Raw genomic sequence first — 24,931 nt, 5'->3', positions numbered from 1 at the left:
TTAAGAAACTATTGCTCATTTTTCGATATATACATTTGGCATTATTTACCAGCAAACATGATTCCACTCAATGCAACTTTTACCTGTTCATTTCCTTACAATTTAAGTTAGATAAAAATTCAATGAAACAGAGCTGCAACAACTGAGTATATTTAATCTAAGCTACCCAACTCATTTACTAATAACAAAAAGCACTCTCTTGGCAAGTTTTAGCAGTAGCAGCTTCGGCATGAAGAGCTTAGTGTTTACCAACTAGCCAACATAGCAGTGTCTGCTTTCATACCATTTCTCTTTCTCTGGAGAAACAAAAAGGTCACAAACACAGGCCATAGATGCATATTTATTTTCTGCAGTGTAATTCTTTTTTTTTTTTTCCCCTCTCTGCTTAGTAAATTTTTTGTCTTTGGCTCTTTCTGAAACCAGTCATCTTCTAACAAGGCACTTCTTGCTCTAAGCCTCTGGAGGTTTGTTTATTTATCAATTTATCAATTATTTATCAATTAACCCAGGATTTAGATTGCTACTTTGAATGCACCTTTGAAGTCTGTTCCCTAATATACCATTGTATCAAGATTCCTCTTCTACTTAACACTTGCAGTGCCTTTTTCTGAGTATGATCCTCTGACTGTTATACAGTAGTTTGGGGCAGGGCAGGGGAAAGTTTACATCCAATCCCCATTATTCACATTTTCCTCAAACTTTAAGAGGGCTCTCTTACCTGAAGACTCTTGTAACAGTGTTCCTGAGAAGACAGAATAAGATTTCAGAAGCTTTTCACTGAAGTTAATGTGTTGCCTGTATGCAGCTAAACCAACACTGGTGAAACCCCAGTTTCTCAGCTTTTAGTAGGAATTCCCTCTCCACCACAGTGAAATAATTGTCCAGAGGATAGACAGCATCATCTGAGAGGGAGATACAATAACCCTACCACATGTAAAGTGAAACTCACCTTTTTCTTCAGGCTGTAACAATCCCTTGGTGTATTTCAGTAGATTTAAGCTTCAGGTTTTAAATTTCAACAAATGTAAAAACTGCTTGCTGCATGGTACATCCAGGTGCTTTCATGTCACTAATGCTTGCAGCTCTGGGACCTTGCACTCAAGCTGACAGGGAGGGGTTTTCCAGAACCTCTGTAGTGTATTTTTTTCCTTTGCTGTTCCAGTGCTGTTGCTCTTGTGCTGTAATTCCCCATGGCCAGCACCAGCAAACCCCAACACTACTGTTACGGTGCCTCTCATGGGAAGCCATTCCCTCTGGCAAAAGGATCACCCCCCCTCACTTTCCTCCTTTCTTTGCCTATTGTCTTTGAAGATTTTAGTTTACATCACAGAAAACCAAACATAATGTATAACAAAGCAGAAAGTAGTCATGGAGATGCATGGTAAACATTACTGGATAATATGTGTGCAAAAAGATTTAACAACCAAAGCGCAACATCTGTATTTGATTAGCATACTCCAATCAGCAGTATCAGTCAATAGGAAAATCAAACAGGTCCCAGAGAAAACACAGGGCAGAGAGTCATCATCAGGATCCTCACCTTTATCATTGCCACATGCTGCACCAGAGGCACCATCAGGCCACCCCAAGAGACTGCTCAGCTGGGACCCATCATTGCTGTACCTGGCCACACTGGGAAGAACATCATCTCTCCCTCTCCTCAAACAAAATCTTTCACCACTAGAGCCTGTATATGCCATCAGCTTCATACCCTGCTAAGAAATCTTCGTCGATATGAAGTCCTCACTTGTATGTTCTTTGTACAACACACTCCAAATTTCATAGAAAATTAAAATAAATTATTTAGTACAGAGGAGTTCTGTGTTTCTTGACCTAATTTATATTTATAAACAATCCACCACACATACTAAGCTTTTTTCTTGAAGAAGTCAAACACTTTGAAAGCAGAAAACAATTCAGAGCAGGAAGAGGACAAGTTTTGTTTATTTTCCAGCTGTTGATCATCAGAAATATCCACAAGAAATCCTGATTTCCACATTTTCCTGTCTTAAGATGTGTCAAATTGTCGAGGGTTTTGATTGCAGGGTGACAATAAAACCCTGGCAGATGTATTGTTAACCCCTTCTCCCCCCGCTTCCCCCATCAGTCCCTCCCTCTTCCCCCTTCCCACTAAGGACAGGCAATCGGGAGGGAAAGAAGGACAGAGAGAAGAGAGTTGGAAAAATTAAAAATGTTTTACTAATGCTACTAATAAGAATAGAGAAAATAATACAAAATATACAAAACCAATCTTGAAAGTCTCTGCAACTGCAGAGCTGGCACCCGAAATCATGGATTGGACTCTACAGCCAACCGGAGCTGGATTCAGCCTCTCACTAGGCCTCAGTTTGCAGAGATGATTAGCAAGATCCTCTCCTAATGTCAGCCATAAGCAAAAGGAAAAGAAGGAAAAGGGACAAGATCCTCGTGATCTCCCACTTTTACATGAAGTATTCACGTGAATGGGATGTTATACTCAGTTGGTTAGTTCCTTGGTCACCTGTTTCTTGTTGCCCCTCTCATGAGATGTGCATCAATTGTTATCATAACTTCGCATTCCATTGCTACATTTACCAAGACATGTATCTGGTTCTCCAGGAAAATGCAGCTAATATGAAGGCTTTAGCTGACAGGCAAATTCCCTAAAAGAAAAACTTGTTTTTTAACAAAACCAGGACACAAATAAATTTCATAAAAAGCAGAATTTGTGTTACTTTCTCCATACTGGAAGTTTAAAATGGGTTAGGTATACAAATATTTAGGAATCAACTACATCCTACTGCCTCCAACTTCAGACACCTGATTGCACATCCATGTTATGATCTTGTAATCCCTTAGCAGCTGTAGCTTCCATACTCCAGCCACTATCATCTACTAAATAAAACACTTTTTTTCTGTAGCAAAAATCTGATGGTCCTTTAATTTCATTGTGTTCATACGAGCTATGGAAAAACTGGTTATATTTTCTTTTATAAACTGTTATCTAACAAACAGAGGCTCAAGTCACATATTTCAGTCAAAAAATAACAGCTTCACTTGTGTTCTGCTAATAAAAGGAAAATCATTTAAGTTGCTACAAGAATTGCAGTTTAGACCATTCCTCAATGTGCTGTAACAATGCTATTGGGTTCGTGGGTGCAAGGCACAAGAACAACGGCATGGGAACCGTAAGAGAAAATTTGTTGCAGTATTCAGATTAGAAGATACAAGTCAACACACAACATCGTGAAGGATTTTTCGGTTTGGGAACCTTGAGATTTTAATATTCTTTATACTACATACTAATATATTATTTTTCATTATGATACTTTAGCAATCTCTTCAGCTTTTCTAGGAGTCCTGAACAACTCTGACATCTTCTCAGAGGGCACTTCCTTTCTATTTCTCCAGAAACAAGCAATTTGAGTACAAATGGAGTAAATACTTGAGGGCAAATCCATACTCAAAATACTGAAAAAACGAAGAGAGGTATTTTTGTCCTGAAAAATCCCCTAAGAAATCTTCTGTATCTCGGCCTGCCCTTCTTTACCCTAGAAGACATAAGCAATGCCAAGTGCCATTCTCTGCATTTACCTTTTTTGTTTATTTTAAATCCACTACTCCTAATACCCTACAATCCACCCAGTTCCCCAGAAACACACCAGCATGTGAACCATGTGGTTATTTCCTAGAACCATTGGTATTATCATGTCCATTTTTGTCATGCAGTTACACTGAACCAGCTGCAGCCTTTTGGCATCAGTGTTCCAACAGCACGGAGCCAGAAGTCACCCAGCACTGTCCCCTGCACCACTGTTCAACCCTAGGTCTTCAGCTCAACACTCTTCAGGTATTTTAAACATCTACTCAAACATCTAGGAACAGAAATGGAACTGCATTTGCCAGTGAGCAAGCATTTCTCTTTACATAGGTTTGGCATTAAAGTACACATTTCAAACTTCGATATTACATAAACAAATGCCAAAACCATTCAGTTCCACAGAAGTGGAAATAATGCAAAGTCATAAGTTATCCTGGGCTTTCAGAGCTGTACACAGGCAGCCCATGCCTACGTGGCATAACTTCTAACTGTGCCAGAGAGGAATTTACTCCTTTGGGATAAAAGAGACCTTTCTGGAAACAGCACCACTGCTACCGCCTGCATTTGTACACACAGTAAAAAGCTGGAATTGTTGCTGAGCAACCGGAGCTGTGCAATTGCAGCTTCCTCAGCTTGCCATCTCTCCCCTGTATATTCAGAGTGGAGGAGACTGGACAAAATGCAAGACGCTCTGTAGCTTCCAGCCTTATTAAACCTCTTTCTGCTCCTGTAGTACATGATTGTTATTTATCATGGAGGTTTATCATTCTTGATGCGTTTGGAGTACAATACATTGTCTGATCTAGATTAAGCAACAGAGGTCTTCCATACCTGTAAATCTTCTGAATATTAATTGTAATGATGAGACACATTCTTTCATTACCAGACATAGTTATTTGGAAATGTGTCCTGTGTCTATTCTGCATTTTCAAATATATTACTTGGCTAGTGAAAACTGAAATTAGAAGTGACCTTGTGTAATTCTTTTAACCATTCACAGCCTGATTCTGGCTAAGAAAAATCTTTCTTTCCCATATAAATATTTGATGTTGTGCTTTGTCCAAATATATTTAGCAAATGCTAACTGTATTGACATATTGCTCAACTGTCACCATGTTCCAAACAAGACAGCATACTTGGCTTTTTGTCTTCTTTTCATTAGAAACACCTGTTAGAAAATTAATGAAATCTACCTGTAGTTGCCATGCTACCACGTTGATTCCTCTTTCCATTGCTGCATATTCTTTTAACTTCTTCTACTATTCTAATGGTGATGGAAACAAAAAGCACATTTTCCTATCTTCCAGCAGGTTAGCTATCATTAGCCATTGCTAAGATAACTTCAGCCATTTTATACACCAGTAACAGCTGCCTCAGGCAATTTGCTGCGTGCTTTGATACCAGTAACTGTACCCAATGGTTTGTCTGCAACCAGTTAACAAATATATACTCTTTAATCTGATCAAAGATATCCAATCATTGCCTAAAAATAATACAAGCACAAGAGTAGAAAAAAAAAATATCTCTCTTCATTTCACATTAAAGAAGTGAGTCCTTCTTTTCATCCACCTTTTCTTTCCACTTCACACCTTAAACCATCTCTCCTTGCAACTGTGCATGCTTCCTCAAAACGACACAAATTATGCAGCTTTCTGTCCTTGTTCAGTTTGAAGTACATTGGCGAATGCAGGATTTTTCTTATCAATGACTTGCTGCCTTATAACTTATGCCTTATCCTTAGCTCTACATATCAACTACTTTATTAATTATATTTTCTTAATTAATCTCTTGTAAACCAAATAATGTCTTTTTTATGAAACTGTAGGGTATTCTAAATGGCATTACCATAGCATGAGGCTGACTCTCTTGACTTGAAAGTTTTTTCATTAGGACAGGTCTCCTGGTAAATCAGTTACTCTTACAAGAGATAGGCACAATAACTTGTTATATTTGTAACTCTACAGAAATATCAGCCTGCATTGCTTTGGAACATCTCTTGGGAACTATTAAAAAAGTTAAGAGTGAGGTGCATTTCTATTGCTTTAACATTATGGATTTCTGATGGAATCCAACCATCCCTAGGATCTACTAACTACACACACCTTCCAGAAAAAGCTAATCAAGTTAGCTTCCCTTAATAGTGAAAGACCATACTACGAACTTTCCTGATTTTACATACATTGAGGACTCAGAAACTACTGAAAGAAGAACCTTAAGTTGTTTTCCTACCTGAAGTCTTGTCACAAGACAAACAGCGGCCCTCTTCAAAATACAGCAACAAGTATTTTGCTTATAAGCCACAAAAAGTTTGTGAATTTCATCACAGATAAAAATACCTTCTCAGAGGAGGCAACAGGGGAAATTACCCTGATTATCTTCTTTTATCAACACATACTGGCACATTAGAAAATCAACGAGATAACCGGTAACCGCTCTGCCGCACAAAACGAGTTACATACGTGCTAACAGCCTCTGGACGCAGCCTTTCCAGGGCGCCTTGTCCCACAAAAAAAATCTTACAGGGAAAAAAAGTTACCAAACAAGAAGCGCTCTAAAACTGCAGACTCCAAACGCTAGTAAGTTCCTTCCACTCGCACAGCCTCCCCTGAACACGGATTTCCCCCGCCGGGTCTCCGTCAGACGTCGGAGCCGCATCTCCCGGGCACCCGGCCGGCCGGACCAAAGGGGTTCCGCGGGGAGCGGCGCGCCCGCCCCGGGACGCTCGGCCACAGCCTGCCCTCTCTTTCTTTCTGCATTTTGTGTGTGTTTGTTTGCCGCAGCCAGCAGACCCCTCAGCGCTGCCCCTGCACCCACCCTCCCCCGCTGCACCTGCATTTCCTTGCCGCTCTCCGGCGAGGCCAGGGGCTGTCCCGGCCCCTCGCGGCGACGGCCGGACCTGGCCGGGGGCTGCGCCCTCGGGTCGGGCCGGGCCGCGGGGACGGAGGCTGCCGGGCCCCGCCGTTGCCCCGCTGCTGCCTCCATCGCCCGGTGCCGTTGCCATGGCGAGGGGCTCCCCCTGCCGACCCTGCCGTTGGGTTGTTGTTTTTTCACTTTCCACTCCAGTCCCCGCTTCCACTGAACACGAGGTGCCGCTCGGGGCTGGGAAACGGACGCCAAACCCGCAGCGACGCCAACCGCGCCGCCCCTCCCGGGGTTGCACAGACCCCCAGGGGCACCCAGCGCTGCTGTGACCGGCTGAGTGAGCCCCGGCGCTACCTGCGGGGACCCCCCGACTCCTCCCGGCACCGGGATCCAGCGTTCCTCACTCCCCCCGGGGCTGTCGCAGCCGCTAGATGCTGCGAAAATTATTGCGGGTATTCAGGACTCCGAGTCCCAGCGCTGACCAGTTTACAGGCCAGCCAACTTCTTGTGTATTCCTTGCAAATCCACCAGCTGCTACCCTATTTATTATTTTACTTACTTTAGTGAGAGAGACCTGAAAATTTATACTTTTTTACTGCACTAAAAGCTGAAAACTTGCATCAGGTACAGCCTTAGTATTCAAGACAAGGCAAAATAATCTAACCTTTAACATGTCATTTTCAGCAACTCCCAAAGGCATGGATTTATGCAGCCCTCACACCTGGCATTACTGGGGCAGGCAGGAGATTTAAAAGCTTCAAACGACTGCTCTTTTAGCCGCATGACAAAAGGGCAATGAAATTTAATACACCTGGATGCCACAGGTGCACATAATACATCTTTCTCCTAATTGGATAACACAGTGAGGGTTACCCTCTTAAATGACCAGTCTCCTTGTTATCAGGTTTCCAGTAGTCCTTGTTCCCAGAACACAGAAGTGAAAATAATGATCTTGCTGATAGTCTGTTAGACATACTGATCATTTATGTATAAATTGCATTGTAAATGTGTTCATAAATAAATCCATCCTCAAGGAAATATCTTTCTTCTTAACTTCTGACAGAAGATACAACTCAGGGCAGTAATTGCACTATAGAAAATTGATACAATACATACACAAAAGTACTGACAGCTATCTCAGGTTAAATATACGTGAAGGACAGGCTACATATGTATGGCCTGTCATGGAGGCATCAGCAGCTTTTGTTCACCCAAAATCTACATCAACACATCCATGGGAACATGAAAGCTGAATACTAAGAGTGAAGCACAGATAATTCAGGAGCAAAAAAATGGAAAATCTTTACATAAATGTCTAAGAAACCAAATGCCTAGGCTTGAGGTAGGTATTTCACTTTGGAATGTGTTTCTCTTCTGTTCCTTTTTGATGTAATTTGAACTCTGGACCAGGGAGCCTCCATGGAAACATGTATGCACAGGCTGCAAAATTCCTGCAGAAACTCCATGTCTTTGCCCAACAAATCCTAAACATTTCCTAACAGGATTTTCCCACCTACTCTTCAAAATCTCTGGAAAACAGTGTCTACACAAACATCCCAGAGGGATGGTCCATTTCTCATTTACTCATTTCATTTTTTTTTAACTAATATCAGTTATTATTTCGAAGTACACTTTTTCTCATCTATCCTTCAGTGCTTGGCAGAAAAAAATTACCTTTATAGCCACAGTTTTTGATGTGTTTGTTGTAGATTAATTCTGGTAGACAGCTAAGGCTCACAGAGCCACTTGCTCCCTTCCCCCCAGCAGAAAATGTTTTCTCCCTCAATTTTTTTCTCTCCTAGAAGGAAACTAACTGTTTCAGCTAAAAGCTATTTATTTCATCATTTCCTCAGAATTCATAGGTTCTGTTCTTTACAATTTTCCAGGTTTTTTGTACTGTTGCCAAAATGTGACATGCAAAACCAGACCTAAAACTCTTCTAGTGGCCTTAGAAGCCATAGAGCAGAAAGGAAAGCTTTCCACTGATGGTCAGAACATAAACTTCTAAAATGCTGCCAAACAATGCTGATTCTTTTTACTTTGGATTGTTTCAATATTCACTTTGACATCCACAAGATCTCACATATAATTTTCTGATACATTTTTGCATACTGATATTTATCCCCTTTTATACTTGTTCATTTGATTTTTCCTTTCTTGAGTACTTTACAGAATTTCTGAGCTTTTCTTTCATGCTCTGCTTCTCTAATAAAAACTAGTTTCATTTCCACCCTCTGATTCACATCTAGATCAGCTCTCCCAGCCTGGTACTCTCTCTGAATGCAAATTCTCAGCAACCTTAGGAAAAATGTCCCGAAAAGTCAGGCTTCTGGGAGACCTCATATAGTATCTTCAGAGAGTTTCTCTGAAAATAATTTAAAGCTTGTCTTGAGCACTGTCTTTCAAATTGCTGCTGACCTCCATCATAGTAATTTAAACAAGATCGTATCTGTCTTGTTTCTTCAAAAAATCTTGAATTAAAAAAAATACAAATTACAAGAGTTGTGCAAGAAACTTTGCAAAAACTTAGGGGCATGCTAGAGGTATTAGTTCCCATTAGGTGAATACACGCCTGTCAAGCAGCTAAGCTATCGAAGAAGGTAACTGGATTGATTTGACCTGACTTTCTTTTTTTTTTTTTAAATCTGTGTGGTACATTTTCTTTCTTATTCTTGTCCCCTGAAGTGTTGGAAAATCATAGCATAAGAATTTGTTCTAGTAGTCTTGAGGATCCTTCTTCCTTCATTTTTAAGGTAAAGCACTATGTCTGATATTCTTTAAGACCCTGAGACTCTGCCGATCATTAAGTAGTGCTCCACAAACCTGATCTTGACTGGGAGATTGTTCTCAGCATTCAAAGATGTATTTCATTTCCTATTGTCTTGAATAGCTCTAAATGATATAAGTGTTTCACAGCATTTCGTTGATCTAATGCTTTCCTATTCTTTTTATTATTTTTTACAGTCTTATAGTAAATAGTATTTTATTAAGACCAAATAAATAGGCACTAAGCATTGTTGTCTTCCCTAGGCTTTCCACTGTTTATACTTTGCTCATTCTGCACGATTCCTTCTGATTTTATCCCTCTGTGGTTTGCTTATTATATATATATATATATCTATATTGTGTCCTTATCCTTACCACTAATATTTTCCATATTACTATTTTTTAACTTTCAGCACAAACATATCTTAGCAAAGGCATCCCACTGATATTTTAATATCATTAAATATAGTGAAGATGCAACTGTATCACAGAGTCACAGAATATTTGAAGCTGAAATGGATCTCCAGTGATCATGTGGTACAACCCCTGCTCGAAGCAGGGTCAGCCAGAAAAGGTTGCCCAGGACCATGTCCAGTTGAGTTCTTCATATCTCCATAGACAAAGACTCCACAACATGTCTGTGCAACCTCACTGCTTGACCATCATCGAGGTAAACATTCTTTTCCTATGCTTTAGTCGAATTTCCTGTGCTATTTGTGCCCATTGCCTCTTGTTCTGGGCAACAATGAAAAGAGTCTGGCTCCCTCTTCTCCACACCCTTCCTTCAGGGCCTTACATATATTAGTAAGATCCCCCTGAGCCTTCTCTTCTCCAGGCTCCAACCTCTCTCAGCCTCTCCTTGTAGGACAGATGCTCTAGTCCTTCATCACCTTTGTGGCCCTTGGTGCACTTGCTCCACAATGTCCATATCCCTCCTATACTGAAGCACCCTGAAATGGACACAGCACTCCAGGCATGGCCTCACAGGGGTGAGTAGAGGGGAAGGATCAACTTGCTTGACTTGCTGGCAACAATCTTCCTAATGCAGTTGGTCTTCTCTGCTGGGTGCATGACCATGCACAGTCCAGGTGCAGGATTTAGTAAATGCTTTTGCTGAATTTCAGGAGATTCCCAGTGGGCTATACCTCCAGCCTGTCAAGGAGGATAGGTCTTCAGACATTTCAGAATAAAACATTAATGGATACTGCCTCACTTGGTAGCATTGCAATCCGTTCACTTTTCCCTGGCAATACAACCAGCAGTAACAATCGGTCACCCGGCGTGGCTAAAACCTGTGACAACACCTAGTATGACTTTGTACGGCACTGAAGATAAGTTTTGAGCAATACTAAATTAAAAAGCATAAGATCATAGTGGGACAAAATAAATACATGATTGTACACGTGCAAAAACAAAAGCTCATAGTTTCGTGAGTTAGCCTGTGACATATTCAAATCACTGTCCAGCTTGTCAGAAAATTGAGAATTTCACACCTTATTGGGGTTTACATTAACACCCTTTCACTTGAATCCAGCACAATAAAACTAAGCAACCCACTCTGGTCTTTTCTATCTGACCTAAATGTTTCTGTGATTCTATGACCCCCACCCCCAAGAAACTATAGTAAATCTAGATAATCCCAGTTTTTATATTTTTGCATAAAGTAGCCACTAGAGGGGGAGATAATCCCAAACACTCAGGTACATCTAATCCTACCTAGCAGAAATTCTACATTTGAGTCTACTTTCTGATTACCACCAAGATCACAAGTCCAAAATCTACTTTTTTTTTCAGTACTAATATTCAACTACAATGCATTACGTTGAATTTATTGTTATTAGGTTGCCCAACAGATGAATCAGGAGCAAAGGCCTTTCCTCAGAAAGCTCTATTTATTTATTAATTTGGTAATTGACAAGTATTTTTTAAATTGTAATTTGCCTGTAAAATTGATTTGATTTTGAGACTGTAAATTTCAGTAATGTTCCTTTAAGTAATCTTAAAATTGCAGGAACTTCAGCAATCTTAGATTCACTAATTGTAACAGACCACAAAACTATGACGTCACACTCACACAGTTGTGCCCTTATTGAGATAACAAGAAAGAGTATTATAAATTCAAGCAGACAGATTATCACACTTAGAGCAAATATCATTTATTAGCCAAACAGAAAATCAAGCTATACTTCCTATCACAATCATGAAAAAAAAAGATTTGTTAATGATGATACTGACACTACGCACTTCTCCACCTCTCTGTGTGTCATTCAGATCAGAGTATCTCTATAGCTGTTGCTGGCCCATGGTAATCAAGGTAAACACGATTGATATGTATGGTATCACAAGGCAATCAAGACCAATGGTTCTCCATAGGAGAGGAACAAAATAATTATCTACATCTATAATGTTAATAAACTTTGTCAAACACAATATAGCCATGATAAAATCTTCATTTGAGGCAACCATGGCCACACTTGATTATGGGAGGAATTACTTCATGTTTTATTGTAACTTGTTAGGCAAATTTGTGAGGCTGACATGAGAAAATATGTTACCATAGTTCCAGAAAGGAAATCTGTGAAGCAAAACTGAAGAAGATGTGCCCCAGCACAGACCTGTACATCTGCATACCAGCTTCAGGAGTTTTCCAGTCTCACTTGCTTCACCATCTATCAGAGATGGGAAACGCAGGACTGCAGAGACTGATTGCCCACCATGATAATTATTATAAGCAAGGTGAAGAAATGAAAGAACATTTTGTGTCTTTTAGCATCTCACATGAATGGCCAGGAAGACCCACAAACTGAATTGTTATTATTTTTTGTGACTTTTTGCCTGGGTGATGTAAGCACCCAGAACTATTCTATATGTCCTACTTGGAGATAAATCTGTGATTTACAGAGAGATTAATGTTACTAAACAATACATATATATAGGTAAACAATACATATATAAACAATACATACTAAACAATACATATATAGAGATATCATAGAACTGTGGAATGACTTTGGTTGGAAAAGACCTTTAAGATCATCGAGTCCACCCGTTAGCCTAACACTGCCAAGTCCAATATATATTATAAAAATATATTCCCTCAGGCACGACTGTTAAGTAATAAAAATTAGCGTACATTTATTTCCCAGAGGAGGAAAAATAAATATTAAGGAAAATTACTCTTACATGAAGACAGAAGGCCTAAGCAGTAATCATAAAGAGAAATTACAATTGTGATATAGATCAAAAGGTGAAGAAGTGGCAACTGGAAATAGCAAGTGTTATGGTCAGTCTCAGAAGCAAACAGGAATTTTACAATTAAGGAAGTTTGGGCTTACAGGGAAATAAATTACTCATGAAACGTACTTTAAAGAAAAGAAATGGAAACTAACCTGACATTGGAGTTATAATACTGATATCTTTTTAAAAAGCAACAAATTAAAAATTCTAGTTTTTTGAAGGCAGGAGACCAAGTGACTGATTTTTCCATGCCCTTTAGTGAGGGTGTGGGCTACACTGAGTAAGTTGGGCATGGTAGGAGTGTGAAGCATTGGCAACAATTTAGAGAAGCAGCAGTGCTGTGGGAATATGCTCTCCTGTCTCTCCTCCCTGGTTCTCTGCAAAAGAAGAACCAACAGCTGGAGGAAGGAGATGCGGTAGAGCAATGGGAGCAGGAGAGAAGTGCCTGGAGGACTGATCCAAAAGTGTCCATGCTGAGAAGCAGAAGAGGAAGCCCTGAAATCAAATAGTATTGTTCATAAAGGGTGGAGATCCTTTTAATTTGGGAAACTCTTTGGAAGCTGGAATGGCTAATAGTATAGAATATGAGAGTCTGCGTGCGTTTGCTTTCCATCTGCTAAAGAAAGTCTTTAGAAAAAAAAAATATCAGTTTTTAACAGAGGAAAAACTATTTAAACATCTGAATGACTGTGGCCATACAAAGAAATCCCATCACTAAAATCTCAGTCCTTCATTGCTGAGAAAGGTCATACCAGAATGAAAAGGACAAAGTACCAGCCAGAGTGAAACTCAGGAAATTCCCAGAAAGTTAGGATTCAACTGGAGATAATTCACATAAAGGCACAGAAAGGATTTCATCTCTGACAAATCAGACTGCTTTTAGAAAACATAGCTGAGTAAGTATGCTCCAAATTTACCAGGACTTTTAGAGCACTTTTGCCTTACAACCTCTTTAAAAAGTTTGTCAAAGACCTCTTTACAAAGTAGATAATTAAGTATCGTAAGGGTCAGTTAACTGGGCAGATAAAGGACTAGTTTGGATATCAAAGGCAGAGAGCAACAGTGTAAAATAAGAGTATGAGCCAGAGAAACATGAAGAGCTGTGTGCCACAGAGACCAGTAATGACTGGGAGTGACTTCATTCCTCGCATGCACGTCTCTGGCCAGGGCGAGGGAGTAAGACTGTAAGGGAGTGGAATCTGTTCATGACACATCACTGGGCAGAGATTCAGCTCAAGAGAAAAGAGTCATTAACATCAGAAGGTCTCGGGCAGAGCAAGAACAACAGGATATGAGTTAGTTGTGTGCTTTAATTGAGAGAAATGGTGGTATTGAAGACTGGACAAGTAAAAATGTTGTAGCACTACCCCAACATTGTGCTTTTTACAGACTTTAACTGACTAAGTACAGTGAGGGAGTGGGACTACTGGTGCTGGAGTAGGAAGTTCTCCAGTGTTTAGCACTAGACGCAACTCAGGGCAGATACAGTGATCTCCCGCAGCACTTACAAAACTTTTTTTAACAATATTACAGACGTAAGCCTCACTTTTTTTTCAGTAACGAAGGCCAGGCAAAAAGAGAAGAATATGCAGGTGTCGGAGCAAGTGCTCATTGGATGCATTGGAATAATATCTATTTTATTGTATCTAACATTGCTGTTTTACACAGATGAGGCTACACAAAAACTCAGCCAGATGTGAAACTAAGAAGCTAATACTAAGGATGCTACCTTGAGGTTGAAGAGTCTATAGCTTTTGCTGTTTAAAACTACTTCTATTTAGCAATGTAACTTTACTATTTAACAACTATGTGTAGAACATGTGCTGTAGACTTTTTAAGCTTCATTGTTGCAGCACAGAGGCCTCCTTGTTCGTATTTTTAGATCTTCCAAATATTTGTTTACACATTTCCTGTGGAGGACATACCTTCTGTAACACTGCTTCTGCATCGGCCCACTCCCGTTTTATTTTAGTATCCCCCAGCTGATGGGGGACAGATGGGTGAGGGCTGGGAGCAGAGGAATGCTGCCCTGCCTCTGACGGATGTGGAAGCTATGCAGCTATCCTCCCCCAGACAGTGCTCAAACTCCTACTGGGAAAGGGGCCAACATGACTCTGTTGGTCGTCAAAAAGGTTAGAGACCTACAAAAGACTCCAGGTGAATCAGCTTTCAGTCTTAAACTACAGAGCACAGGTCACCAAGAAGCTGTTGCTGAAGGTTCCCATCTCAGAGAGGTTGTTTAAGACTGAGGGAACAGGCACATTTTAGTGTGATTATGCAACACTAATTCGAAAATTGGTGTGTAATTTCTGCTGTTCAGAAACTTTTCCTACAGTTCTCATCTTCACTTTGTCTGACTATGGAATTTAAATTCAATCCCTGTTTTAGCAGCCTGGGAATTGCAGTTTGGATTGACACATTTTGGATTAACACCTTGTAAAATTAGTAGAGTCTATTCTGCACCGATGTCTGCAGTATTTTGTGTGTGCAGCACAAACCAGTTTGCATTATGATCCCTTCACTTTTCTGCCCATGATGGTAAAAAATCCCTCTGTGCAGAGATTTGCTCATCTGTGTGCCCTGATCCAAAAGCCACAGCCTCCCTGGACTCGCAGGAGGCTGGAGCAGCCACCGGCGTGCACCAGCCACAGGGCTGCCCTTACGGTGTCATGCAGATGCCACAGGCAGGGCAGTGAGCAAAGGAGAGACCTCCAAAAGCTTCACTCCATGCAGGCCATTTAGATGTGGGCTGCTGAATTCCCTGGGTGGAAAAGAAGTCAACCCGAAGGGTATGACTCTAACCTCACAGCTTTCTTTGGGAAATGTGGATGATCTCAAAGACAAAAGCTGCGGAAAGTTGTGGGTTTAGAAAAATATTTTTCATGTATAAATTCTTGTAAAGCACTGTTTGCAAAGTCAGTTTATATTCAGTGATGCATGTAACGTATTACGCTTACCAGTGAGTTTTTCACCTATAATGAGTATAACATATTACTGCCTTTCCAAATAGAAGGATAGGATGGTTCTCTAGGGAATAAATCGTAATATGAATGCAGGCAGCTGTTAATTCCAAGCATGCAGATGTACATGTCACACCTGCCTCTGTTCCAGATCATGGCCCCTACCAGTGATGGAAATCAGTATAAACCCAGGCTACAATTCGGCCAGGTCCACTGGGAGCGTCTCGTAGTCCTGAATTTTCAGACCCCTTGATAAATCTATCTAGGACTCAGACAAGTTCCCAGTTTGCTCCACCCCTGTTTCTCCTGTATCCTCTGGAAAGACGGCCAAAGGCAGCTGTTTCCCCTGCTATGGTGGCTTTGTCCCTCGACAAATGACTCAAGCTTCCTGCTGTCTTCTCCCCTTGCATACAAAATTTCAGGGCTCACACAGAAACTCCTGCTGGCTGGCTGTGCGGTCCCACACTTATTTTTGGCTCCTCCAGGACTATGCAGGGAGTGAAAATTTCCCCTACTTTCCCTCACAGATTCTCCCTTCAGCGAGTGTGTGGAGATGACAGTGAAAGGGCCTGGGGAGAGGAGGCTTTGAGGTCTGGCAGAAAGGAAAGCTGACAGGCTGCTGATGGCAGATCCTCTGCCACATGCCTGATGGGAAAGGAAATTTTATAGAAAACGTTTTGTGGGAAACAGGAGCAAGTCATTTAGGGAGGGAAAGAAAGATTCAAAATCAGAAAAAAAAAAATGAGAAGGAAAGATTTCCTTCCTCACATCTTTCATCATTCCCATTGAGAATAAAACATCTTTGATGCTCCACACCACCAAATTGTAAACACATTGGAAACAAAATATTTGCTGATATGCAGTTCCCACAGTCATAAGATCTCTTCGTATATCAAGAACATAAAAACACTGCCTCAAAAGGTAAAATTGTGTATAAACCTCTTTACAGTTTTTACTTCTAGCATATTTTTTTTCTTTCTGAATGCTGGGTAAGTATGAAACCCTATTGTTAATGTTCACATTTCACCTGTCTCTAGCATTCACAATTGCTGCTGTTACAAAGTGCATAACCGTAACAAAACAAAGCTTACATGATAAATAATTGCTGATTCTTTCTGCTAGTTTATCTGTTAATTTGTTCCTTCAATTTGCCTTACAGTCGTTGTTATTACCATCACTTCTATTTTTCTACTCAAATAATTTGTTATTCCCTAGACTAAGGCCACTTTAAAAATAAAAATTGAGTCTTGGTAAGTATGATATTCATTCCTTATTATCAACCAACTAAGATCTTTATTTGTCTGGAATACAAATGTATATTAATAATGCCACTATACCTTTAGGAAATTACTATAATCACAATAAAACACTCCACTAAATATAACAGTATGTTTCATGTTCACAGAATAGAACCTGGGGATAAAGTATAGCTGTTTGATTATATTAACATTATGTATAAAGTGTTTAGGGGCCATAATTTGTTGTATAAATGTTCTTGAATATTAATGAAGTGTTGAAGGCTGCAGGATTGATGAGCAACTCACATGAAACACTAATGCAGAACTGAAATCCATGGGCAATTACTTTTCATAATTCTCTTTGATTTTCCAGGAGTAGACCTGCTCTCTTGGTGCACATGTGAAACTATTCACTGGGCAGCAATATCTCAAACTGAGAGGAACATGTGCTTTGAATACAAAACCACTTAGGTTTTATAAATATTTCTATATGAAAACAACAATATGTAGTACATTTAGAAAGCTGACAATACATATACTGACCATACAATTAAAAATCTAATTCTATTGTTTCTGACTGGTACAAATATACTGTAAAACAGAATTATTTTGAAGCCTGGCATCTCTCCTATGGTTGTGTGTATCAGTCTGACCAGAAATCCCAACACTACATAAAGCCCCACCCAGTGATCTGATGTATTCTGAGAATCTGTAACGTGCAATATCAAAAGAGCAGGTCAGTAAAAATAAAGTTATTTTGACTGAGTGCATATAAATGATATTCTGTCATACTAGGTTGTGTCTGTTTTGCAGCAACAGGAGGATAAAGCAGTCCAAAATTTGCTAGGCTTCTGTTAAGCTTTCCTTATTGTTCTTTGGCTGGGACAGGAAACAAAAACTAGTGAGCTATCATCTCAAATTGTGCCAGCAATTGCATTCTTTGAAAACCATTATCTGCATGAAGTCTTTCATGGCAGGAAATTACAAACAGCAAGAAATTCCTTTGCTATGAAAGAAAAGCCCAGTCTATTTTCAATTCTTGTTTTAAAGTACAAAGGGTGCCACAAAATTTGTTTCAATGGTTGCTGTGATTCCATACACCTGTCCTGACAGTAAAGTGATTTCCTTAAAAAGAGACCTAGGGTATTAAGTAAGGAAAAATATAGTTGTCTGAAATCCTAATAGTTAAATTTTCTGTCAGAGAATCTGTAATTTCTCATGGCTGATCACTGAAGAGAAATACAGAGAAAACAGAATGGGTGATCATACATGTATTTCTAGTTCAGACTTAAAAACTGTGTTGTGAAACAGTGAAAAAAATGCCTGACTAGTCATTACTGTTTTGGAAAACCTGCCTAACAAGAATATTGAAACAGCAACTTTGGTTCACACTGACATAGAAAGCAAATCAAGCTACCAATGGATATTATGTTACTCGCTGCAAGTGATGTTAAGTGGCAAAATGAAATTCAGAAAACATAATGGTCTAGATTCTAAACCATACTGTTTTCCAGTGGACTTTTTAAAGCCATACACTTAAAATTATTCAGGTACAGACCAATAATTCATGTTGAGAAATAGATTTTTATGAAAAAGAAAGAAATACTGTAGCTGGTTTTTTACTATCTTGATAAGAGGCAAACCAGAAACACCTGAGAGGAATGATACAGGAAGGAAATCACTGACTGCTTAGATGCTGTTTGTTATTAACTGAACCACACCATGTTTCTTTAAACTAGCCGGCAGGATGATACATATTTATATTTTTTTTCCCTTTTACCTGTCCTTGCAAAATTCACATTTCATGGTGCTAATTCTGGAAGCTGCTGAAATCCATCAGTGACGCCACATTTTGTGAAATGATTGTATGTTACATGTATATAGCGTACTTAGCTCAGTGAATTTACTGAAGAGCAAAAACCACACCAAAAAATTATTGAAGTAATTGCCGATAAGTGTGTCCAGATGAACTTCCCTCTCTAAAATATGTAATTTTTGGTTCTATTCAAAATGAGTAGAAAAGACTGAAGCAAGAGGATCAGTGAGCAGTCTGGGCTGCTGCAGACAGCCGGAGTCTGTCTGACGTTCCTGAGCTGGAGTGGGATATCCCAGGAAACTTTGTATTTCTGAAGAAAAGGAACATTGCTGCCTTCGGAGCTGGGTCATGTCCTCATCTGCCAGGCCACAAAGGTAGTTATAGCTACTCATATGATACTTTTAAAATAATAAAAACAAACAATATGAATGACACCCATATAAAACATCTCATATATCAGCTTCATAACATTGATATTTTTTTCAAAGTGGAAATATTCCTTGCTGTATCCAAGAAACTTATGTATTTACTTTTCTTTAAGCTGATTCTCTGGAGATGCTGAAACAAGGAAGTCACCTCAGTTTGCATTTTTCCTTCGTGTGCTGCTTTTACTCCTGGACAATTTCCGTTCGCTTCCTGGCTGTAATCATCTTGCTCTGCTCTTTCTGACCCTGTAGGCCAGTACCTGCTATTACCTTTTTCAACAGCACTGCAGATCTCTAGTAGTCATAAATTGCAGTCTTTATGCTTAATCGTGACTTTTTTGATCCATTTATGTCAATAGCATAATTTAGATCAACCTTTTTACCATGAGGGTTGTGTCAGTATCCAAAGGAACAGATATTTTGTTGGGCTTATTTCTTGCCCAGCTATCAATCTAGGATAAAAATGAGACAGTGGTGATTTTCTATGCCATCTTTTCTTTTTTTTATGCACCACCTTTTCTGTTTTCTGCTGCCTTCCAGCATCCTTCATGCCTGTTACACTGTGTAGCAATTCTCAATCATTTAACCTGTTGAAATTCAAAGCGTATCAACAAGTTGCCATGAAGGCGACTAAGCTAATTCTGAAGGGATACATACCATCTGCTTGGTCATACTCTGCTGGCAAGAGATGTCTCTTTCACACCTGTATTAATCACAATTTAGACACATGTGTTGTGCCTTCATATATAAGGAGACGTATACCTTGTCGTAGATGTAATTAACTTGGTCTTGCCTGTGGCAAGTGCACAACAGGTATGCCAATCTATAAGTGAACAAACTGGGTAACTTTTCTCCCTTCATCATGCTTCCTGGACCTGGGAGTGTGCACTCAGAAAATAATATATTTTCAGGTTACACTTCTGTGCTTTCTTGGAGACAGCAACCTCTGAATTGACACCAAGGCGAAAAAAAAAGCCATTTTCAGTGCAGATAACAGCACTTAAATGCTAGGAGTACTTAAGTACTGAATGTATAAGTTATCAGTTATATTTTTTTTATGTCTCATACAAGCTTCCAGAAGAATTTTAAATTAGAAGTTTGTACTCATTTTATGCTTGGAACCTCATTTTACATAAACACAAAATTACCCAAATATTTGAGAGATAAGGCAGTAAATAAAGTCCTAAACTTCTCATCACTAAGTGATATTACACAGAAATATTTATGCTATTAGACATGCTTTGTTATGACTGGTCAAAAATGTTGGTAAAAGTGTAAGTAATAGGTGAAAAAAATAAGTATATTGAGATGGCCATTGTCTTTTCTAATTGGTGTCCACAGTCTGTGCCGCTACTCTTCTCGTTACTTACTCCTGAGGACCACACCAGTGCAGAAATGGAAATGTGAAGTATCAAGAAGTTTGTTCATTCATTCTTTCATTCATTCACCCATCTAGTGCAGCATGTGGCTCCACAGACAGCTGGCACAGCCCAGAGGACTGAATGGGAAGTCAGTGGCTACAGGTGGGGGAACTGGCACTGCTACCCAAGGGAGAAAAGCCTCCTGGAACAAATGGTCCACTAGACAGGCTTAAACAAAATGTCACATTCAGTCCTGCAGTAAGGGAGCAAATGTATCTGACTGTCATGAGTGTCCACTCCACTGGTATGGGAAAACATGAAAAAATTGTTTTACTAAAAAAAAAAAAAAAAATAAGTAGTTTGTGTAAAGTAATTAAAGCCTTGTAATTTATTCAAGGGTGCAAAAATACAGGAGATGTTCCTGATAAAGGAAAGTGTGAGTGGTTTTCAGAATAACATAGCTCGCTTCTCTGGCTCTGCTGTCTTCTGAGCTGCAGAGAAATGTAAGAGATTTTTTTAATAGTAGTAACTTTGTACTGAGGTGCTGGCATGTCATTGGGGACACACAGGTACAAAGGCACTTTTTGTCCCATCTTCTCTGTACATTAAGCAAGGCAAAAGCGGTTATTTAATTTGCATATTTTGGAAATTATTGTGTCCTTATAGAACTACAAATATTTCATTTATGTACAAGAAGGCCTTTATTTTAACACCCAGAGAAAAATTCCTGTGGTCCAGTGATTCCACAAACTGTGGAATATTGTTGACAAGGTTAAGCATAACTAAGAAGGCTTGCTTATTTCCTTAAGCCATTAAATTAAATGGACACATATCACATAAAAGGTATCATGTAATAGAATTTGAAGAAAAAAGGTAAAACTGGACAAGGGCCTATACATTCGATGCAGATTTTTATTTCAGAAAAGCTTCCTAGACTAAAGGAAAACATGGAAATAAAACTAAAAAATTAAGTACAGCAGTACTCATTTATTTAAACAGGCATCTCATTTTGTAATTATACTTCAGGTCCTAATTGCTGTTTTTAATATGATACCTTATCTGTCATTCAGAGAATTATGTATCAAATATTATGACCACATACTCATATGTCATATAGCACATATCAATTAAATTCTCTGCTTGCAAAAAAGGAACAAAACAAAACCAGAACTATGAGATAGATAGATAGATAGATAGATAGATAGATAAATAGATAGACAGATACATACGTACATACATACATAGTACTTGAGATCTTCTATAAAAGCCACACCCCACTTCCTTTTATAAGATGTCATTGCTTTGTAGGTCATATATTTGGGAAGAAAAAAAAAAAAGAGGGGGAGAAATATGTAATTCTGATGGTTCATCCATGGAGTTATGCAAAAAAACATAGAGCTGGGCCAATTTGCAATAGGTTGTTTCTGGGACCAGAAGAACCCACTTGATCACCCACCAAGTAGGGACTTGACTAGTTCCTAACCCATGGCCGGTAAAGGAGTGCTCAGGAGGGCCCTGTGTGGTCAGTGGGGTGGGATGAGGATGTGCAGGCATCGACTCCGCTGAGGATGAGCAAAGTCCGAGAGATGTAGCAAGCAGACTGCCATGCAGCAAAGGCATTGCTTAAATCTAGGCTGGAGTTGAGAAGTTTTATATGGCAGCTGAGGCAGCTTGAACCTTGCAAAAACCCACTTGGGGATCTTTGACTGGAGAGTGTAGGTGGTAACCCAGAGGTATGAACTGGACTCTGGAGTTTACCTGGGTTTTGGCAATGTGTTGAATTTATGGACAAAATTTTGCCATGCCACATCAATACTATAGGAAGTATTTCTGTCATCCCTTTGGCTATAGGCAGAGCTGGTGTTAGGTGTAGGAACTACTGAAGTTTTATGCTGAATGTTTATTTTTCCCTGCTTTCTTATTTTTCTGTGTTTGTTTCTTTGGATTGCTATACTTCTCATGGCATGAATCAGCATAAAATCTAAGCACCAACTGGGACTGAATTCACTGAGATTTAGCTTTTACTTAATGTCAGGCCCATCAGAACAGTTCAGTCCAACAGCAAGCTCTGGGCTGAGCCCCAGTAGCTGTGTCAAAGAGGAGTCAAAGCCTCTATGGTGTGAATCACTGAATTTTTGTATTTCCACTTTCTGCCACACTGAGGCCCACAAAGAACTTAATTCTGCAGTGCTTTTATGGTAGAGTTCATTGCCGGTCTTTTACTGGAACCATAACCTATATTCATGATTACAGAACTAAATGTGTATTTTCAAATGTACTTAGTTCAAAGGGTATGTTCATGAATAAAAAAACTTCTGGCTGTTTGCTACTGCATTCCAATACAGAGCGTAAGCAAATAGACAAATTAAAGTGAATTGGAGCTTTCAGTCCCTTCTCCTGTGCAGCTATCCCTGGTGAATTTAACTGAATAAATGAATAAACCTCTTCTTTTAAATGAATGTTGGAAAAGAGAAAATTTTGAAAATAGTACCAGTGACCAACTGTAGTTCTCGTCTATTCAGAAGTAGTCCCTAATGAACTCTGGGGCTATAAATGGACCTCTATGTGTTTCTAAGAGGACTCTTTAAAACAATAACGAATTCATACAATTCTATGAGGTCTAACCATAAACACACAGAGAGATACACAGGATGGGTTTTCATTTACTCTGTCACTCTTTTACATCCTTCTAACATTCAATGGTGCTTGGGGAATTTTGTATGTCCATTATATCTGGCAGTGTATTGACCCTCTTACTTAGCCAGATGGTTACAAAGGGAATTTAGGGTAATAATGAATCAAAACCCAAACAAAACAAAACCTAACTACAAGACAGAGACGCACTGTGTCTTGGGATTGTAGGTGTTGTAACAGATCTTCAGTTATGACACTCAGATAACAGCTGATGACAAACTGTGTATTCTGAAGCTTCTGCACTCCCACAAAGAGACCTTTGTTTGGCCTTGTGGATGTAGGCAAGACCTCCTGCCGCCCTGCTGCCAGCATGCTGCCGTCACTGAGCCCACAGCTCCAGCGAATGCTAACCCACCCTCACACAGAGCAAGAAGTCAGAAGACCTCACACCAAGAGTGCACAGAGTGCAGCTGTACACAAAACTCTGAAGAGAAAGTTTGCTGGAGCCCCACAGTCTATCATTTGAAAAAGATAATGCAAAGCTGCCTACGTGCTCATGAAGTGATGCTGTAGAGGCAATTCCGCAGCAAGTAAATGCAGTGGTCTCCATGCACGTTAGTGCATTGCCTGACTGTGCTGAGAAGACTAAGCCTGTTTGTTCAAAGTCTCACTTCCAGATAAAAGTATTCTCCAGAGAGGTATCAGAAATAAACAACATTTACAAAATCAGGAGGCCAAAGGAGAAGTTCTTGCTAAAGAATGCCATGACTCTTAAGTGCATATTTTCAGGTGATTTGATTTTCAGATGGTTTAAGTGTATGTCACTTTCTATACAGTGGACTGCAGTGCATTCTGCTTTTTGAAAAACAGGACACACACATACATATATGTTTGTATATATTTTTATATGTATCTATACAGACATACACACTTGGAAGTCTAATTTCATGCTTCCAGGTACAAATATTTTTACTCATGTCTTTTGTATCCACATACCCTATGACATGTATCTACATAACACATATAACCTAAATAAACATATAGTGCTGCTAATAGCCCAAAGGTGTTATTTCCCGTATAACAGACACTATTTGCCACGCTGTATAGAATGTTTGCCCTAAACTCTATGGTCTCTTTGTATCTGTGTTGCAGCAAATCAACCTCACAACGCTGAGGATGGGCACCACGCCATCCCAGCAGATGGGTCTGACAGCCAGGAGACCATGTATGTACATCCAGTGTGGGTGAGACCAATGGGATCCTCTGCCAGAAGATCTAAACAGCTGTCTGTTTTGGCTGTACATACTCCAAGGAGAAGGATATAGGCCTACTTTACACGAGGTCTGTGCTAGCACAGAGATTGGAGGGTGTCATGTGCGTAAAGAAAAATCCATTCAAATAGCCACAAATCAAAGACATCCCCTGAGAAAAAGCAAGGCAGCGCTATGGCACTCCACACCCCTCTGCTTCCCCTCAGGAAGACCAAGCAAAACTCGTCACGACAAGTTAATTTGTCTGAACACGTTGGTGAGGGTGCAGAAACCTGTTGCACAGGCTTTCTTCCTGTCCCAGAGGCACATAATATTTGCTAAAACAAAGGCCTAACTTTCAAATACTGTGCAGACACTGCTCTTCTATATGGTATAAAAATCTGCTGAATAAAGAAATAAGTCCTTTTGGTACAAAGAACACAAATTTGCCTTGTGCCTTTAAAAACATAATTTTAAATGTCCTGTGAACAATTGGGTATTTGCATGTGTAGAAGCTAAAATACTGCTTTCAAATATTATCCCCTTATAGAATTTGCATCATCAGGTCAGGCCTGAGTGTTAGTACAGAGCTGAAGAGAGAAACATCTGTACAAGCTGTATTTATCCACTGCTCTGAAAGGCTGAAAAACAACCATTCATATCAAACACGCAGAAAAATTGACATAAAAATAAAGCCTGCCATCTAAAAATAGTTAAGTTCAACTATTAGTTAATTAGTAAATAGTTAATAGTTAATTAAATTAGCTAATAGTTAATAGTTAAATTGGTAAATAGTTAATTC

General features: G+C 39.5%; 1 protein-coding gene across 4 annotated transcripts in view; it reads right to left on the bottom strand.

Moving 5' to 3' along the window:
* DNAH5 (dynein axonemal heavy chain 5) overlaps nt 1–6,595 on the bottom strand; it is a 151,561-nt gene extending 144,966 nt beyond the window's left edge. For 3 of the 4 annotated variants that reach the window (XM_065052638.1, XM_065052641.1, XM_065052639.1), the window contains exon 1: nt 6,410–6,580. In XM_065052638.1, the coding sequence (XP_064908710.1) occupies nt 6,410–6,562 (153 nt within the window). In that variant the 5' untranslated portion in view covers nt 6,563–6,580. Of the gene's footprint in view, nt 1–6,409 lie in introns of all 4 variants that reach the window. The other variant, XR_010470345.1, reaches the window with a different exon arrangement.
* Nucleotides 6,596–24,931: the final 18,336 nt, after the last annotated feature.

Source organism: Columba livia, chromosome 2, assembly GCF_036013475.1.
Source record: "Columba livia isolate bColLiv1 breed racing homer chromosome 2, bColLiv1.pat.W.v2, whole genome shotgun sequence".
Classification (NCBI taxonomy): domain Eukaryota; kingdom Metazoa; phylum Chordata; class Aves; order Columbiformes; family Columbidae; genus Columba; species Columba livia.
The sequence above is the reverse complement of the archived record's forward strand: the minus strand, read 5'-3'. Positions and strand labels throughout refer to the sequence as shown.